The sequence below is a fragment of the Bipolaris victoriae genome, assembly GCF_000527765.1.
Source record: "Bipolaris victoriae FI3 unplaced genomic scaffold scaffold_44, whole genome shotgun sequence".
In the NCBI taxonomy this organism is placed as follows: domain Eukaryota; kingdom Fungi; phylum Ascomycota; class Dothideomycetes; order Pleosporales; family Pleosporaceae; genus Bipolaris; species Bipolaris victoriae.
Window position 1 is genome coordinate 172214 of NW_014575348.1, and position 19041 is coordinate 191254.

The 19041-nt window shown below is 50.0% G+C and overlaps 7 protein-coding genes across 7 annotated transcripts; 3 read left to right on the forward strand and 4 right to left on the reverse strand.

Moving 5' to 3' along the window:
• Nucleotides 1-396: 396 nt before the first annotated feature.
• COCVIDRAFT_99745 (hypothetical protein) lies at nucleotides 397-1413 on the reverse strand (the record flags this gene model as incomplete). Its single annotated transcript, XM_014700990.1, has 4 exons — nucleotides 397-584; nucleotides 638-756; nucleotides 822-939; nucleotides 990-1413. 4 exons carry the CDS (start codon nucleotides 1411-1413, stop codon nucleotides 397-399), a joined length of 849 nt encoding a protein of 282 aa, XP_014556476.1.
• A 720-nt stretch (nucleotides 1414-2133) lies between these two features.
• On the forward strand, nucleotides 2134-4893 carry COCVIDRAFT_37973 (hypothetical protein; the record flags this gene model as incomplete). The annotated part of the gene is made up of 4 exons (XM_014700991.1): nucleotides 2134-2203; nucleotides 2253-2271; nucleotides 2328-2379; nucleotides 2431-4893. 4 exons carry the CDS (start codon nucleotides 2134-2136, stop codon nucleotides 4891-4893), a joined length of 2604 nt encoding a protein of 867 aa, XP_014556477.1.
• A 324-nt stretch (nucleotides 4894-5217) lies between these two features.
• On the reverse strand, nucleotides 5218-5788 carry COCVIDRAFT_26821 (hypothetical protein; the record flags this gene model as incomplete). Its single annotated transcript, XM_014700935.1, has 3 exons — nucleotides 5218-5470; nucleotides 5538-5652; nucleotides 5722-5788. 3 exons carry the CDS (start codon nucleotides 5786-5788, stop codon nucleotides 5218-5220), a joined length of 435 nt encoding a protein of 144 aa, XP_014556421.1.
• Nucleotides 5789-7613: 1825 nt separating this feature from the next.
• COCVIDRAFT_99798 (hypothetical protein) lies at nucleotides 7614-8656 on the forward strand (the record flags this gene model as incomplete). Its single annotated transcript, XM_014700992.1, has 2 exons — nucleotides 7614-7942; nucleotides 8002-8656. The coding sequence occupies 2 exons, from the start codon at nucleotides 7614-7616 to the stop codon at nucleotides 8654-8656; spliced, it is 984 nt and encodes a 327-aa protein (XP_014556478.1).
• A 1308-nt stretch (nucleotides 8657-9964) lies between these two features.
• On the reverse strand, nucleotides 9965-11920 carry COCVIDRAFT_37976 (hypothetical protein; the record flags this gene model as incomplete). Its single annotated transcript, XM_014700993.1, has 5 exons — nucleotides 9965-10449; nucleotides 10497-11520; nucleotides 11575-11681; nucleotides 11747-11815; nucleotides 11872-11920. 5 exons carry the CDS (start codon nucleotides 11918-11920, stop codon nucleotides 9965-9967), a joined length of 1734 nt encoding a protein of 577 aa, XP_014556479.1.
• A 3137-nt stretch (nucleotides 11921-15057) lies between these two features.
• On the forward strand, nucleotides 15058-15747 carry COCVIDRAFT_99886 (hypothetical protein; the record flags this gene model as incomplete). Its single annotated transcript, XM_014700994.1, has 1 exon — nucleotides 15058-15747. One exon carries the CDS (start codon nucleotides 15058-15060, stop codon nucleotides 15745-15747), a length of 690 nt encoding a protein of 229 aa, XP_014556480.1.
• Nucleotides 15748-15983: 236 nt separating this feature from the next.
• COCVIDRAFT_99760 (carbohydrate esterase family 5 protein) lies at nucleotides 15984-17366 on the reverse strand (the record flags this gene model as incomplete). The annotated part of the gene is made up of 2 exons (XM_014700995.1): nucleotides 15984-16247; nucleotides 16356-17366. The coding sequence occupies 2 exons, from the start codon at nucleotides 17364-17366 to the stop codon at nucleotides 15984-15986; spliced, it is 1275 nt and encodes a 424-aa protein (XP_014556481.1).
• Nucleotides 17367-19041: the final 1675 nt, after the last annotated feature.

A 19041-nucleotide genomic window follows, 5' to 3' on the forward strand; every position in this document is an offset into this window, starting at 1 on the left:
CGTTAGCCATGCGTTGTATTTGCATTTCGAGGGCAAGCCGGCCTCGTATATCGGGCGCAACGTGTCGAAAGCTACCACATCGTACTTGTGTTACCATAATCCGCCTTGCAACCAAATATCCCCATCTGGATTTCACATCACCAAATGGAAAACCTGTGGCTCTGGAGGCGTATTCTGACTCACAGCCACTCCTCAACGGTGCAAGAGCGGATCTTGCCTCTGCAATATCAGTATGACAGGTGGAGACTGCAAGGAAAACCATGATCATGAGAAACGTCATTGAAGAGATATTGTGATTCGGCACCAGCTGTGCTTGAGCGTAACATGGTCATCCTCCGCTACTCCATCTCCGTATTGCTTGGACCATCCTGTTCTTCTGCACTCCGTCACCAGAGTTTAGTTTGGCGCTTTGTATCCATCGACATCTGTGCTGTTGCTCCACTTCTCGAACTTCCTGATGTTTTCACTGTATGTCTCTACCTTCTTGGTAACCATGCTATACGCGTCAGTACCAACGATGCATCGTAGAGGCGGATCGTCCATGATTGCCAGGTCGTAGAAGACCTTTGCACCTTTCGCTGGGTCTGTGCATAGTTTGTAAGTATGCGATTAGGTCGAAGTCCTCTTGCCATCTCACCTCCTGGTTGGCTTCCATGGCGCGCTTGGGCTAACTTCTTCGGATCGACATGGGTATAGGCTGGGTGTGCGATTTCGCCAAAGTCCATACTACGGCCGGACCAATCTGTTCGGAAGCCGCTGTAAAGGTGAAGGCACAAGATTTAGCGCATGTCTCACAACTAGTTTGTGTACCAGAGACTTACCCAGGCTCAATACATGTGAACTTGATTCCCCATTCTGGCTTCGCTTCTTTGGAGATGGCTTCCGTGAAACCCTCAACCGCCCACTTACTAGCACAATAAATGGAGAAATTGGGAACACCTACACTCCATTAGTTGTAGCTCTAACTGTGTGGGTGGTAATGTACCAACCAATCTGGCCACCAATAGAGGTAACTTGCTGGATGACGCCTCCAGTCTTCAATTCGCGCATGGTCTCCATCGCCTTCCTCGTCACGTCAATCAGACCGAAAAAGTTGATTTCCATCTGTTGCCTCATCTGCTTCTCCGACAACGTCTCAAATGGGCCCATTAAGCCATATCCAGCATTGTTGACGACCACATCCACACGCTTGAACTTGGTGATTGCAGCGTCGAAAGCTTTGTCAATAGAATCCTTTTTGGTCACGTCGAGATCTACAAGCAAGCTGTTGGATTCATTTGCATTCTCGAAAGATAGCTTGGAGGAGTTGCGTGCAGTAGCAACGACGTAATCGCCCTTTTCAAGGACGATTTTGACGAGCTCTTCACCGAATCCGGTTGAACAGCCAGTGATGAGGAACACGCGAGGGGCCATGCTGCTGGTGTTGAGCAATGATCTTGGGGAGTCCAATTGAGGGGCTGAAGGGTATCTGAAGTCAGTCAATTGCTGTGATCAATTACGTCAGCCTGTATAGAGAGCGCCAATGATGTTGGCGGGGCCAGCTAGTTGGTGTTAAGCTTAGTCCTATGTAGTATCGGAAACGCCCTGTCAGTGACATAATGTCGACCATGCCGATGAATTGGCATCGGAATGAAGATGGTTTTGACAACTAAAAGGCACGATAAACTAGAGGTGTGAGTGAGCAAGATCAAAGAGAAGATGCAGCTTTTCAATTGGAAAATTGTTGCATGAGAGTTGATATTAGTTTGCATGCAATAGCGAGTCTGATGTATCTGAAGTAGACTGGTAAGCTACAGAATAGCCATAATACCGAAGGGATGGGCTGCAGACGATACTCGAATATGGATGTGTATTTACAAGTGAGGGGATGAGGGGACGCAGAGTGCTAGGCTGGAAGAGGAGAGATAATGAGACGGGACACGCGTGACGGAAACAGACTAGCGTGGACGCGATCGCGCTTTCCCTGGCTGAATCTGCCCCTCGTAACTTCACCGGGGTGACAGCGCAAAACAATAGACAGTCGAGACAACTGCCAGGCGAGATACTCTTTGGCTCAATCTATGCCAGCATACACGATTTTGTGCCTCTCTACTACTACTACATTCGCCTGGTCCTTAAAGCATAACAAACAACATGGCCGAAGTTATTAGGGACGAAGAGGTGCGCCGGCGCGTGCGACTTGCGCAGGAGTTTCTTGACCCAGGTACGTTGGACAAAGCATTAAAACGGCCCTGATGCTGATACAAGTGCAGACGATGTATCCAGGCGAAGGTATGCTGCAATTGCTTGCTCATCAGGTTTGCGGCTGCTGACCGCTACCTTTACAGCTATCGACCAGACATTCTGGTGATGCTCAACAGGGGACAACGAAGACTCACTGTAAGTGAGACAGAGCCTGGGACTAAAATTTTGCATACTAACAGCATCCAGGTTAGCATAGACGAAATCCGCACCCACGACCGTGAACTCGCCGACGGCCTCCTCAATCAGCCCTTCGAATTCGCGGAAGCCTTTGACCGGGCCCTCAAAGATGTTATCCGTACATTTGCAGACCGACCCAAGTCGGAGACCGCTGAAGATGTCATGTACTATTGTGCCTACGTCGGCAGCTTCGGCGAGTTCTCTTGCAACCCGCGTACCCTCGGCTCCAATCAGCTCAACCACATGGTTTCGCTCGAAGGAATTGTTACCAAGACCTCTCTTGTCCGCCCAAAGGTTGTCAAGAGTGTGCATTACAACGAGGCCAAGCAAAGGTTTCATGCGAGAGAGTACAGAGACCAGACCATGACCACGGGCGCTGCAAGCACAAGCGTATACCCTACAGAAGACGAAGAGGGCAATCCCCTTGTGACTGAGTACGGCTACTGCACCTACCGCGATCACCAGACCATATCCATCCAAGAAATGCCTGAGCGTGCCCCTGCTGGACAGTTGCCACGATCTGTCGATGTCATTTTGGATGACGACCTTGTAGACCGAGTCAAGCCCGGCGACCGCATCCAGCTAGTCGGTATCTACCGATCGCTTGGTAACCGTAACGCGGGAGCAGGCAGTTCGACTTTCCGCACACTAATCCTTGCAAATAACATCATCTTGCTATCCTCCAAATCAGGTGGAGGAATTGCCCAGGTCAACATCACTGACACCGACATCCGCAATATCAACAAGATTGCGAAGAACAGGCGTGTATTTGAGCTTCTATCACAATCGCTTGCTCCTTCCATATACGGACACGACTACATCAAAAAGGCCATATTACTCCTCCTCCTTGGAGGACAAGAGAAGAACCTAGAAAACGGCACCCATCTGAGAGGAGATATCAACATTTTAATGGTTGGTGACCCTTCTACGGCCAAGTCACAGCTACTTCGGTTCGTGCTGAATACCGCTCCTCTTGCCATTGCCACGACCGGTCGTGGATCTTCTGGTGTGGGTCTCACAGCAGCTGTTACTTCAGACAAAGAAACAGGCGAGCGACGACTGGAAGCTGGTGCCATGGTCCTTGCAGATCGTGGCGTGGTCTGTATCGATGAATTTGACAAAATGTCCGATGTCGACCGAGTCGCGATTCACGAAGTTATGGAGCAGCAAACTGTCACCATTGCCAAAGCAGGTATTCACACGTCTCTCAACGCTCGTTGCAGTGTGGTTGCTGCCGCCAACCCTATATTTGGGCAATACGATATTCACAAGGATCCTCACCGCAACATCGCCCTGCCAGACTCCCTCCTTTCGCGTTTCGATTTGCTGTTCGTCGTTACAGATGACATCGAGGACGCTCGAGACAGGCAGGTGTCAGAACACGTCCTTCGCATGCATCGATATCGCCAGCCTGGTACTGAGGAGGGTGCGCCTGTTCGCGAGGAGGGTGCTCAGCTTCTAGGCGTTGGTCTTGAGACTGAAGGCGACGCCAACCGTCCAACCGAAGTGTACGAAAAGTTCAACCCCATGTTACACTCTGGAGTTACCATTACTGTGGGAAGGGGCGCTTCGCGGAGGACCGAAGTCCTCAGTATCCCATTCATCAAGAAGTACATCCAGTACGCCAAGCGTGAGAAGCCCATCCTCACCAAGGGTGCTGCAGATCACATTGTAAGCGTATACTCTGCGCTTCGCAACGACGAGCTTGATGCAGGCACCCGTCGTACTTCTCCCATCACTGCGCGTACTCTTGAAACACTCATCCGTCTTTCTACTGCGCACGCAAAAGCACGCTTATCGAAGCGAGTTGAGCGGAAAGATGCCGATGTCGCAGAGCAAATTCTACGATTCGCTCTATTCAAGGAAGTTGTCGAGGATGACCGTCGCAAACGAAGACGTACAGCCCGCGACCCAGACGCCATGTCCACAGACGAAGGATCATCGGGCGATGAAGATGACGGTGATGAAGCCGAGGCTACACAGTCCCGACGGGCCGGCGGACCATCTACTAGAAGCCAGCAGACAGGTGCAACACGCACTCCCGCTGCAAGAGATGGTGAAGACGACGATGACGAAGAAGCGAACCAAGATCTGTACAGGGTCACACCAAAGACGCAACGTACCACCAACCGCTCGCAGTCTACCCGCGGCGAACCCTCGTCACAATTCAGCGTTGCCTCATCACAGCCCGAATCTCAGCTTCCCCCTACTCAACCCGAGTCCCAAGAATCCCAGGAGATCACTCCTGCTCGTCTACAAGTCTTCCAAACAGCACTCGGTCAACTTATTGATGGCCCATTGTTCGCGAATGATGCCGCAGATGTGGAGCCTCTTGTCGCTGCAGTGAACGCAAGACTGGGCGGCGGCAGTGGAAGGGAGCCATTTGGACAAGGCGAAGCCGAGAAGGCGCTCGAGGCGCTTAGTGAGAGGAACAAGATCATGTATTCTGGTGGTATTGTGTACAAGATCTAGATGTGTCGGCATGATTATATGCAGATATGATTGAATAATGGTTGTTTTGTTCGCAATGAAGCTCCTGAGGACGCGACTGTTTGATGAATAGCATAATGTATGCCATTAGACGCAGTATGGCCTTTTAGTGAACGTCTTTGATCAAATACCACCTTGCTTCCCCACTATCGTGAATAACTGACATATCCTCCATCAGTGCAATCAAGTCAACTAGCTCAACATCACTTATCTTCCATAGCACAACGACCGCCTTACATTCCTCATCGAATTCGAATATTACTTTCATTCATTCATCACATCATCATTTGTAAAAAGAAACAACCTCTACACCGCCGAATCCTGCTTAGCAAACTGCCTCGCCAACGCCTCAATACTCTCCGCAATCCTCTTAAACTCATCCTTCTGCTCCCCCGCTACCTCTCCCCCTTCCATCGCAGGATCCTCATCCTGGTTTCCCCACTGAATCTCCATCGTGTTGAAATCAACTTTGGTGTCCAGCCCGTAAATATCTTTGCTCGGGTGTGAGGGGAAGCCCCGCAGCGTGGAGACGAGAGACATGAGTTCGCGGACGTCGTCTCTGTGTAAGGAGGAAGGAGTGGAATTAGATTTGGTGAGAGGGAAGAGGGGAAGCAAAAGGGACTTACTGGGGTACGTCGCCTTTTTTCTCAGACGACTTGCTGCCGCCGTTGTAGTTGGAGAGGCGGATGCTGGCGGAGCGGTTGGGCTCGCCGATTACCTCGATCATGTGTGTTGGGGCGCCTGGATGGGGGTGGGGTTTTTGGTGAGTTACGTCGGAATGATGTTTTGCAAGTCAGAAATCTGACGTACCATTAAAGGGCTTGCTGAGGACGATTTGAAATTCGCCTGATGGCGGGGGTGCAACCATACGGGGCATTTTGGAGGATTTGGTAGGGGAGAAGTGGTGGTTTGGTTGGGGAAAGTTGAAGAATCGAGTGGTGTGGTTTGATCTTAGAGACTTTTTTGATTGATTAGAGTAGCAGAATATCTTTGGAGATGGGGTTGTCGTGCATTTAAAGTATGATGGATGTGTTACTAGAATGCCATGCTAGCAGAGTACCCACACTAGTATTTGGTGTTGATGTCATGATGAATCATATCTGCATATGTCGGTCGTGTGCGATTTCTACCCTCACTCCACTCTGATGCAAAAGAATTTCAGATCTCGATACCATGAAGAAATTACTAGGGTTAGAGTATTTGAACATCGCTGTGTGGTGGAGGTGATCAGGCGACGCGCCGTTTGACGCGCGAACACGGGGTGTGACATCATTGCCATCTGGTTCTCACTACACTTCTAGTATGCAGTCACTGGTGTATGAGACTGTAGCACAAGGCGCTTTATAGTTTTATTTTGTTTTTTGCTTAGGGCATTTACTCTGTGGTCATTCTTCGAATCCATAGCATGGCGATACGCGGTAGTATCTATGGACAACGAGACTCTTCCATATCTACATTTTTGCCTCGTATACGCGGTATTTTGGACGATATATTTTCTTTTTATCGGAAGGAACACATGGACAAGAAAGTGCGAATACATTGGCCAGGGAGGATGACCACCTGGCTTGAAAGCATATTGCCATGCCCTTGAATACGGCTTGTATCGTTCAATCTTTTGCACTTCTAACAGCAGGGTCCGACATTTCAGGATGAGACTCAACACGCTTCCCGAATACAGCTGCTCATGCTTTCTCACGAGGATACAATAGAGTACAAGCCGAAATGTTGGTTGCTACCATACCCAAAACTAGGTAACCAAGTCAAGGCCGAAACTAGAGACGGAGGCCGAGGAGGCCAAGAAGGGCGTACAGGGAGTACTTCACGCATACAAGCGCCCGTCTCGCGCGGCCTCCATCGCCCCTGGTATCAACGATCTGCACACTCAGGGCACTATTTCAGTTCTCGATTGAAATAATTGCTCTAACTCCTCCACGTCGACTGCGCCTTGCTCAGGCCCCATTTCTGGGATATTCCGGGCAAAGGTTATTGAACAACCCTATGACAAGCAAATGTCACCCCCACAAGCAGGGTCCCCCTGCTTAGCTCAGGATCTCAACAAAACCACCATAACTGAATGCGTAGGTAAGAAAGAGAGGAAATACGCGTCTTTCCCCCATACCTTTCTTCCTACTTCTCTCCTTTACTACTATTCTAAAAAATAGAATAAAAGTAAAGATGAAGAGAAAAAAGAGAGATAGGAAGAACACACAAGGGCAAATAAGACAGTAGAAGAATATGTGTAGGGATAAAAGAGAGAAGGGAAAGGGGGCTTAAATTACAGCGCTAGGTGTGATAGGGGTAATATTACACGCCTAGCCTATCTATAGATAAGCAGCGTCACACACGAGAGAACCCCTACTCACTGCGTAGCCGTCTAACTTATTATTGTGTGGTCGTTCATGCTTTGTCCCTTGCCTCATAAGGCATGGCCAGAAAGCTCGTACAGTAGTGATCAGCGTCCTAACCGTTATACGGTTACTTCAGATGTCGGCGAATTGTAGTAACACCAGCTTCGTTTGATTGGCTTTCTACGGCTGCATATCGGAGATTTACCAAGATCGTGGAAGGCCTGATATTTCCACCATGAAAGATTCAAATCACGGACCTTCTCGATATGTTTTTCAACATCACTGGTTGTCACGGACGCGTCTAAGGCCCTCCAACAAACCCACTCCAGAGTCCTGCAGTAGCCGTATCACAAAATGCACAGGATCACATTCTCAACTACATACCTTGTACTTCTCCATCTGTTACCAGTGCGCGCCGCATTCACCGACTTCTTCTTCGCAGGCAACAATGGGAGCTCCAGCGCACTGAGGAAGTGCCCCGGTTCACCATTCGAATGCGCTCCTCCTTCTGTTTGCTCGTTTGATGAGCGAACATCTAAACACTACTGTTGTATTCCTGGTTCCAAGGATGCGGTTTGCTGGGGACCCAGTGAAGGTTGTGATGGAGGAGACCGCACGACACCTGCGGGCAACCAGCGTTCATGTGGATCTGGTATAAATGCCTTTTGCTGTTTGAAGTCCAGGTCAGCCAACAATTTTCCACTCGGTCAACTACATTTCACACAGAACTGATATGAATTAGTGAGATCTGTACCGAGACACTAAATCAAGTCAACATTTGCTGGAGTAGCCTGGTCAACCCGCTCGCTTCGCTGGATGCAACTACTGTGAACGACACTGCGCAATCTCTTGCGTCAGCTAGCCCGTCTGCAGCTTCATACCCCGTCAAACTGCTTGATCTAGAAAAACCGACGTCTACCACTACTGCTTCATCATCGGCGATCCCGAGTACGCCAATCTCGGCTTCTACCGCCTCACTCATAACTATCACAACTTCCACAGTCAGTTCCTCACAAACCGCCGTTTCTTCGATTAGCCAATCGCGATCTACTTCATCTCCTGCCGAGAACGATAACTCAGGAATTTCTGGCGGTGCGATAGGAGGTATCGTAGGTGGGGTTATTGGTGGTCTAACCCTCCTTGGCTTTGCTGGCTTTTTCCTATGGAGATGGAGAAAGAGCAGCAAGCGCAACGCCTACGAAGCAGCGAACTCATTCGACGCATCACCCGTATATGCAAGCCCTCATACAGTAGAAATGAATGTGAACCGAGAATGTGCGGAAGCACCAGCCTCAGAAAAGTATGGGGGAGTCACTAGACCTATCGCAGAGGTACCTGCGGATAGGGACGCGGCAGAACTACCTACTTTTGAAATGAACAATGGTTCGAGGAATTGAGAAATCAGTAATGGAGAAGAAAAGAGAACGAGGCGCATTTACGATCCTGGAAAAGATGTACAGTTTGGGGGATTGTATTCAATCTTGCCATATGCAAAATTGAGTCGGTCGATGATCAGCGACAATATGACGTGGAAAAGAGATCATAATCTCGATTTTCTTCAAAATCATACCATAGCGAACTTATTCAATCGCATTGAGTTGCCTCAAAATTCCGAACCCATAACATACTTAAAAAGTCACATGTCTCCAGTCATACATACAAGGCCATTCAATCTTTGACTACAAAGTCAATGGACACACTCTTGATTATGTGTCCTTGTTGTTAACTGGTCTTTGTCACAACACCACTCGCCACGCCAATAACTCCGGATCATTTCCTTGATCGTTAGCTAAGGACTTCAACCTTCAACCTTCAATATTTTATCTAATGAAAGGAAAGATTAGTATCAATGCAGGAGAGAGACGTGAAAGTGAATGAAAATGTAAAAAAAATCCCGAAATCCCCATCTTCACCATTCTCCTATCCCCTTCCGCTACCCAGCATTCCGCTACACCACCGAGCGGAGCGGAGCGCCAAGAGGACAACGCACGTCCCTATACATTCCTTCCTCCCACACCGCGAGCATCCACCTACACCCTTCCTCGCCCTACGTCAGCAGGATACTATAAGACAAACCTGACACACAGCCCGTTCGGCGTATCTTCTATGCAGGAGCAAACGACAAGCCCGCCGAAATGAAGAGGAAGCCAAAGACCAGCAAAAAAGAGTGGAGCGGAATGGCAAGCGATAGGGCTGCGCGGATAGAACGGCGCGGATAGAACGGGAGCGCGTGCTTGGCGGTGGAATCGCGGCGCCCTTGGCATGTTTCGTGCTCGACGACATGTCTAGGGCGCTTGATAATCGTATCTGGGCATGCTGGATGAGAAGGAAAAAGCATGGGAAAGGGAAGGGAAGGGGCGTGTAGGAGAGGGGGTTGGGTGCTGGGCGGGTGGTCTTGACTTTGGATGTTCGCTTGATTTCGGATTATTTCTCAAAGGCTAAGGACTTGTTGCGGTGGTTGAAGGATGGGAAATGGGGAGTGAGAAATGATTGTACGTGGCATGGCTAGCTAGACATGTCGATGCAGTGTTGCGATTACCTATTTCAATGTCCGTCTATTTAACAATAAAACACTTAATGAGTGGCATGACGCGTGATGGTGATGGCTATTGATCACCGTGGAAGCAACTAATGAAACACCGTGATAACCTAGAATCTCTAAACATCACCCTCTCCCCTTCCTTTACTAATCTATTGCTATATGACTAGCCCAGATTGGCTTTCTCATGAGCATAGTCTTCTGCAAATCGAATATTCTGCAGCTTCTGAGCGTAGTCCTCGCCTTGGAGCTGTGAAGAAACCCTATATGTGGCATCGCTATCCCTCACCTGACTATTCCACCTATACAATTCCGGATCAGGACCCGTAGAAACCGGCCTGGAGAAGCGGTTGTGTACGTAGATGGAGTTGCGTTTCGTGTTTATGCGGGCGTTGTTGGGAAGCGCCTCGTGGACTGACAGAGAGCGGATCTCTGCTGGTTCAGCCTCGGAAATTGGTTGGATGTTCTTGTAGCGGTAGAATGCATCAAGGGCTGGAATGGAGAGCCCGTGGATGACAATAGAGAAAATAACGAGGAAATAAACGACGGGGACCATAGCAGCCAAGAGGTTCTCTTCCTCTTCTGTCTCGGCCTCTCCAGGCTTGGGGAACAGATGGCGCGTGTGCTCGACGTAGAAGACAGCTCCGATACCTAAGGTGTGTTAGCAAGATCCATCCTTGGTATGCAAGTGAACTCACCAATGGGCCCGAAATAACCCATGAACAGTGCCTCCTTCCAGTCCTTGATGACTTCCGGCATGACCTTGTACACCATGAAGATGGCAGGGATACGGCGAAAAGCAAGAACCAGGAACCCGAGAATCATGAGTCGTCCAACAGTGATACCAGTGACATCTGGAAGTTGGAATTCCCTCCAAGGGATGATTGTACCAATGTACATGAAACCGCCAAAGTTGAGGATAACATCGAAGCAGCTGTTGACTTCATCATGGCGCTTCTCGGTCTCCTCAAGATAGAGGCCGTTCCAGTTCATGACGTTACCTGCAACACAGCAAGCAAGGAGGTCATCTGTGCCAAGCGCACCGCAGATGCCAATGAGGAACAAACCGAGTGCCATGGGCCAGAGGAAGAGACTCTCGGTATCGATCCACTTCTTACGGAGGCCGAATCGAATGGCGAACAGACTGACAGCCCCAACAATTGCCCCTATCGCGATAGACATGGCGATCATGTACAGCCATGTTTCTACAATCCACTGCTCCATGGCCATGGGTACACCTCCACCTAGACGGCCAACATTATGTTCGCTACGCCTGGCGAGCATGTTGACTGTGCGACTGGCAAGCTCACTTGCGCCCAAGACGATGTCATCCTTGAACTCGACACCCTCAAGGTCGGCATGACGAATCAGGTACGTAGCTAGCAGAAGAAACGGAAACCCAAACCCGTCGTTGGAACCTGCCTCAGACGAAATGATCTCTCGTAGCGCACGAGGAACAAATTTATCCGCAAAGGGACCCTTAGCCACGGCTTGGGACAAGACAGGATCTGTGCAGGTGACGCAGGATCCGATGACAAGCGCAGCCAAGAAGGATATTTTGGGAATGGTGAGCATAATGCACAAACTTGTGCAGATCCACATGATTGCCATGACTGGGAGGAGAAGTATCATCATGTCCTTCCATCGGGCTTGTTGATACTTGGCGGGGAGCTGGAAGCCGGCAATGACAAGCTGGATACCGATGACTATGCGGCACATGCCCTATATGGAGGTGAGTAGGGTTCATCGAGAGGACTTTCATAGTTGTGCACCTACCAGTGTGATGGCTTCTTGTTGACCCTCAGCAGCAGAACCCCATTTTTCTGCATCGAGAAACCTGGCAGCTATAGGGCCCAGAATGATGCCCATGATAACGGCCGGCACTGATGTTGTAAGCAAGGATTTTGATGGGAGCACACTTGAGTGCACTGAGGAGCTGGTGACCTACACGCTTCACCCAAGTACCAGACTTGCTTGATCTTGACTGACAAAAAGCCATAGCAGACAATGAAACCGCCTATGGGTGTGACATGTTACTGGATGATTGGGAGAATGGTTATATCGAGGACGTACCCAGAACGGCGATGACAATGTTGAGTTCGCTGACGTCGAGAACCGGCATGGCTGGTTATAAGCCCAAAGAATTCTGGAAGATGAGGGATAAAAGATGCAGTTCTATGAAAGTACCATGTGTTTTGAGGGAATATGAATGAATGAGTAAAGAGTACGGAAAAAAGGGGGACGACCAGCGGGAGAAGAGAAAGTAAACAGCAGACCAGCCGCAACCACAGATACAAATTAGAACTGGATAAGCAAGTGAAAGAAAAGAAGAAGAGTGCGCAAGCTCCAGATTAAGTCGGAAGGAATTCAAAAAGGAATGACGCCCAAGAATGACGGCCTCAACTTCCAAGGCTTCTTGGGTGCCGCACTCTGTGACTTCGTATCTCTAGCTTATGCCACAGACACTAACTACCCGACCTGGCTTGAAACTCAAAGCTGCCAGGACACGCTTGGCCGAGCAGTCATTCCCGTTCTTAGATGCCTGATAGCCGAGGCCAAGGCAGTGAATGGCAATCGCGACCAGAGCCAAGCTACCCTCCACCACTATCTTTGGACCATTCATGTGGGACCTTTTGTCCTTGGACGCTGTTTGAAGATGCTTTCCTGTCACACCTATCGACTTGCAAAGAAAAAAAAAAGCTAGGGTGTTCAAGAAAGGGTGTGGCTTCGATTCGACCAAGTGGAGTCTGCATATCTTGACCATGCAAAACAGGCCAAGTAGTAAGGAGGCACTTTATAAACTGGAGCCTATCAGTGCTGTCACCGGCAACAATCTCAACATGCCGGGAGATATCTGGGCGCCCTGCAAAAGAGGTTCCTGGCCAAGTCTGCCAAGTCCGCCGCCCCGGAAGGGCGCCCGGCTGCCCATAACTTGGCATTGCAGCGACGTCCAGTGATGATGAAATGCAGTGCCTCAGGATAAGTACCATGCAATAAGGAATTCTACTCCTGTATCGTAGTGTTGGAGTCTGGGACCCTTGATCGGGGCCAAGCCGTGATCATTGGACCGTGCATTCTTCAGCATAACTTGTATTCGTCAGCCGCCTGGGTAGTAATAGTATTGATAGCACTGGTCGAGTGGGAGCTGGAGAGTTTTGTGAGAGATTGACCATGAGAGCGTAGTCAAAGCGATGGAAAGGATTGTATAGCTTCTGCGTTTGCGTATGGTACACTCCTTCTATCTCCATTTTCCAATCCGATGCTGCATATGTGTGTGTTCACCTGGACGCTAGGTCAGAGAATTTATTCCAGTACCACAAGTTATCGGTGGAAGATCGATTGCTTAGCGGATTTGAAGGCGGTCGATCGCAGAGAATGTTGTTGGGGGATGCTGGCACAGCAATGTGCTGAGTCGCCCCATCAAGAATGTAATCTTTTGGCCTCAAGTTTGCCTGAAGCAGCAAGAAATGTATATCCATTTTTTGTACCATTGCCATCGAGACAGTAACTACAGTCATCATTCGCGGTTGGCGGAATTTTTGGACCACGCGACTTAGTCTGTTTACCCCACGAATGATGCTTCGGCGATACGGAAGTGACAAACCCAAAGATGCGGAGAGTTGAAGCTTGACCTAAAGCTTTTCCTCCTTTATCTTCCGATGATTTCTCCAGGAAAACTAGCAGCAAGCCTTTACATTCGAAGCTTCTTTCTGATGGATACTAAGGCAGGTCTCCAAGATTACCAAGAATCACCATGCAGCGAAGCAATTGGCTCCGGATAAGATGTGCCGTAAATATCTTCTAAGGTTGATGGGATTGGCTGTCGATAACTGTTCCGGTTCCTTCGTACTGTTCTAGTGGCTAATAACCAGATATGAGCCAGGTACGCTAAAGTATAAAGGTATACCTGTGACCCAGTGTCGCGGTGGAAATTTTAGCGGGAATCTATGCGGTAAGTCTCCTTCAGTTCGTCATCACACCAAGCTGCGAAAAGGTGTATGCTTCGGCTACCCAGCTCTGCAAGACATATTGTGAAACAGGAGAAGAGAATGATATCTGGATATGTGAACACGGCCGGGCTACTCTTCTCTACAAAGTGAATTGCCTTGAATCTGTGTTGTGTACGTACTTTTTCGGCGAGATGGAGGGGTAAAGTCCTGAAATTGTATAGATCTCTCACAGATGCGGCAAGTAATATAAAGCAGTATAAAGGAATTCAACGACTGAGCCCATCATCATGTTGGTGAACAGGGGCGACGTTCAGGCCTGGACGAATGCTGTCCCAACTTAATGTCTCTATGCGACTTGGTCAAAGATGTGGTTAAAAGAGGGCATATTCTCTTATGCATACAGGACGGTTGACTATTTCCGTGTTCGAAATAGATGTTAGTACACGTTCTTCTACCAATGCGGCCTTTGGGTCTGTTCTCGAAATTAAGTAGATGACAAACATTCTGCTGATAGATCTTGTGTAGATTTAACACTGAGTAAGCAAGAATCACAAGATAGTACTTCATTACCTCCGACCGGAGATAAGATGGCGATAAGACTAATGATCAATCCGATGTTTGTTTCGAGTAACTTCGATGATGCTTCGCTGGACATATGCGCGTAACTAGAATTGAGACTAACACAGTAACAACTCCTTCTTTTGCCGCATATCGCCGACTCTGGTCAAGACGCGCGATCCAGAAACAGGAAGAGAAGCGGTGAAACGTACTCGTGGCCGGTGGAATTCGACGGCGATGACCGGATCGAGTAGAAACTCCGGCCTAGGAAGCCATCGAAGACGAAAACGGTGTCGCAAGTTTGTAGTAGTGCTAAACCAGCCCATTGAATACGTGTAAGATGAAAATGACGCAACTTGTGGTGTCGCGTGCATTTTTCTTCCTTCTCTCAAGTACGGTTGTGATCATCTCCATGGGCAGCCATAGTTAGAGAACAGAAAAGCACATGTGAAAAAGGAGTAGAATGAGCTGCAAAGCTACGGCCGAAAAGACACCAAGGTACTACGCATTTCACATGAAAGCGTGGGTCTTCAACGTCAGTCGTGGTGGGTCAGCCCTTCAGCCCTGCATAGTCGGGCCTTTTGGCCAAAAAAGCTACCCCGCATGTCGTCACACATGTGCATGCACGCCAGGAGCTGTCAGCGCAAAAGGTATAAGATTGCAAACTACCCCTCTACTCGAAATATAGAAATATATAGTAGAAACACACATCACACATCAATTCCATCTACAAAAAACCACATCCATCACAATGTCGAAGCCAAACATCCTCTTCGTCCTCACCTCGCACAACAAACTCGGCGACACAGGCAAACCCACAGGCTGGTACCTCCCCGAGCTCGCGCACCCCTACCACGTCCTCCACAACAAAGCCAACATCACCGTCGCCTCGCCCAAGGGCGGCGAAGCACCCCTTGACCCCTCCTCCGTCGAAGCCGCCAAAGACGACGTCTCCGTCACCTTCCTCAAAAACGACGAGGCCGTCTGGAAAACCACCAAGAAGCTCTCCGACTTCATCGGCAAAGCCAGCGAGTTCGACGCTATTTTCTACGTCGGCGGCCACGGCCCCATGTTCGATCTCGCCGACGACGCCACGTCGCAGCAGCTCATCCGCGAGTTCTGGGAGGCCGGCAAGATTGTCTCGGCTGTGTGTCATGCACCCGCCGTACTCTACAATGTCAAGTTGAGTGATGGAAGCTTGCTGGTTGCGGGTAAGGAAGTTACGGCGTTTACGAATGCGGAGGAGGAGCAGGTCGGATTGACCAAGGCAGTGCCGTTTTTGCCAGAGGATGCGCTGCAGAAGGCGAGTGGCGGCAAGTTTGTCAAGGCACCGGAGCCGTGGGGGGAGAAGGTGGTTGTGTCCGGCAAGTTGATTACTGGGCAGAATCCTGCGAGTGCGACGGGTGTGGGTGAGGCGCTTGCTAAGGCGTTGGGTATCTAGGGTTATGATATGAATAATGTACATGTACAGTAATGAAGTACATGCTTTGACGAAGCATTTATGATACGAGACACAAAGGCATATGGGAGTGAGGTGAAAGATAATTAAGAAATGTCATCAAAACGTTCGTATACTCATTAGCGACCATGTATCCAAGATATTATTTACAACCACTTGAGCTTTCCTCCATTAACTCAAGACACAGTCCCCTTCGACTGAACCCATCTCTACCCACTTCACATACTCTCATATACGTATGCATACTCCGTCACCGTCTCGTAAACGAGAACTGGCGGGCAAACCGGGGGGTGGGCAGGGTATCCCGGGCCCTTTGTAGGAGCGGGAGGCGGAACAGCCGGATACGAAACATGTCCAGCAGGCAGAGAAGGCGTCTCATGGGGCTGGACAGGCGTGTTTACGGAGCTGGAAGCCGAGATAGTCGAGTTGCCATAGTGCGCTGAAGTCGGGATGATGGTTAGGGAGTGGGCTGTTGTTCCTGGCTCGTCAGTGCATGTCGTTGAAACGGTTCCGTTGGCCGTGGTTACGGGGACGTGGGAAGAGACCGGGGGCGCAGAAGGGATGTACGAAGGAACCATGGTAGAAGGTACGTGGGGAGGAGGAGCCAGAGTAGTTGAGTCGAGGCATGGGCTCGAGGGGCTGGGGATAACTGCAGTGCTGGTGGACTTGATATCCGAGGTAACTGGAGTGGAAGGCTCAGGAACTACTACGGTACTTGAAGGCTCGGTGGAACTGACCTCGGAGGTAGAGGCCGCAGAAGTGGGCGTAGGTGCGGGTGTGGTTGTGGGCTCAGGTGAAGGTGTAGGCGTGGGAGTAGGCGTAGCCGAGCTGGACAAGACAGACGATGAAGAAGGCTTGGCCAGGAGCGGTGTAAGCTTATCGACAACCCACGACGACGACTCATCTGTGTACAGCTTAAAGTAGTTGAGATGCTGAGCAACATTGGTACCACCAGCGCAAATTGGGTCACCACCAGCGCAGTATGAACGCAAGACAGAAGAGAAGCGGTTCATCCGCTCCAGATTGGCGCCCGTACGCGGCCAGACCTGCTTGTCGGCACCATCGAGTACGTTGTATGGCTGGTTAGCAGTATGTTTGACGTCACCCCAGAGGAGAACCGCCTTGAGAGCCTGGCCGGCCTTGGAGTTGGGGTCAAGACCAGTAGTCTGTGGATCAACATCGCACGCGTCCTCACCTCCTCCACTGAGTATCGCACCACCAACCATGGCACCTTGAGAGTAACCGTTGAGGACAAGCAAGGTGTCCGGGCACTTGGCATTGTACTCGGTGATTTGCCTGACGCCGTTGACGGCACCTTCCTGGATGGTAGGGCAGTACGGGACACCAAGAGTGCCATCAAAGACGACATCCATGTAGTCGCAGGTGATACCCTTGGCCTGGAACTTTGCGCAAGTAGCATCGCTAAATGGTGAGGTGCGTCCGTCGTGATATGGAGCATCGTTTCCGCGGGCCATGAAGATGGCTACATCGATACAATCGGCGGTGAGCTTTGGAGGGGTAGTGCCTTGTGCACTGGCGAGAGGAAGGGCGGCAAGGACAACAGCGGCAAGGCTTTGCCTGAGCGAGGGTGTTGATGTCATGTTGTCGATCTCGGGGATTTGAATTATCTTTCCCTTCTGGGGAGTTGACGAGTTATATTAAAGGTCGACAGACTTGATAGCGACGGTAGTTATGATATTAATGATTAGGTATAAGGATAGAGCATTAACCAAACCCTCCTTTGTCGTGAAGTGGAGCGAAAGTGGATGACCCGGATAATCGGACAACGTGGTACACGACAAGCAGGGAGGAGTGAAGATCGTGTAAGAAGAATCTGAGACGACAACGGCGGATACGCAAGATATGTCACACTGTCAGTGGAGCCAACCCCCGTATTCAGGACCGCCATGGGACAATCTATCGATACGTCTGTGGGTACCAAGAACACGATCGAACAAGGGCGCATGTCGGCAAGCGCATACTCTAGGCTTTGGACAAGTTGCTTGAGTTGTCAGCACTGCACTAGCTCAGTGAAATATTGTATATCCACAGATGATGCAGTCGTAAATGGTTAGCCGGGCGCTGCTAGCACGGGAGAGGCAATACAGTATGTTGGTGGTGCGTTGTGCGGCATGCCTTGCATTGCAACCCCGGCATTATGCCGTATCAGGTGAGCAGCAATAAGCCACCCGCCAGCCTAGGCCCATGCAGCACGCGAGAGACGCGGAATTAACGGCGAAACCGTTGAGGCTGAACCTTTTCTTGAGCGCCATTCCAGATCTCTCTCAACGAGTATTCGAAACGTCCACGGTTCGCGTATCGCACGCTGTTCCATCAATTCGGCCGAGTTAGTGTGCATTTGCCATGTGCGGCGGAAAAGTCGTCCGGAGTTTCGGGATCCTGCAGACCCTGCCCATCCCCCGTCTCAAGCTATACTGCTACTGCACAAAGGACCGCCGTAGTCCCCCTCTGGTTCCTCGAGTATCCCGAAAGGGTTATTGACCCCGGATCGACTTCCCTGTCCACCGATGTGCACAGCGCAGGAATAAAACCTGGCGATGGTGCACTAACAACACCGTCGTTGAATCGCAGGACCAGAGTTTGGATACCAGAAAATCTTCATCATGGCGGCCCTCGTCTCCCGGTAAAAAGTCGGCTTCGCAACTAGAGCTATGAGCTATCTATGACAGCAATATCGTGACTCGCCGACCTGGCAGTTGTAATACGAAGGTAAGTATTTTTGGGTCGCTTGCGCAATGGCGGCGGGTCAATGCTGCCACCTGCGTAAGGTCGTTGCAGACGTGAGGCGGCGCCTTGTTAGCGCCTATCCCTTTGGCCTTGGACATGACGACGTGTGTGTGTGTGAAGAAATTGACTTGGCACTGCACGCAAGACAAAAACAGGCTTCCAGAAAGCAGGTTGGGTAATATTCGGGTAACAGGACGGGTGACCCGTGTGGCGGGAGTTGTATCAAAGTCAGAGAATGATTCGACCTGTCAAGGTATACCCGCAGTATGCGACTGTCCAGAATGCGATCTCAAGGCTGGCAGGACGGGAAGCTCTGTATCGCCACTGGCGCAATAGTCGTATCTGTTTTTAGTGTGGCTTATCCGGACAATTTTTCTATTCGTCGCCGTCGCGTGTTATCGCAGAAAGTAATATATTGGACAAAGAACCCGCTGATGCTACAACACCAGAAGTAGAAGTGTTTTCTATCGAGAAATCCTTTGGCGCGCAAAATGCCTCGCCTAGCAAACACACCCACACGTGATAGCA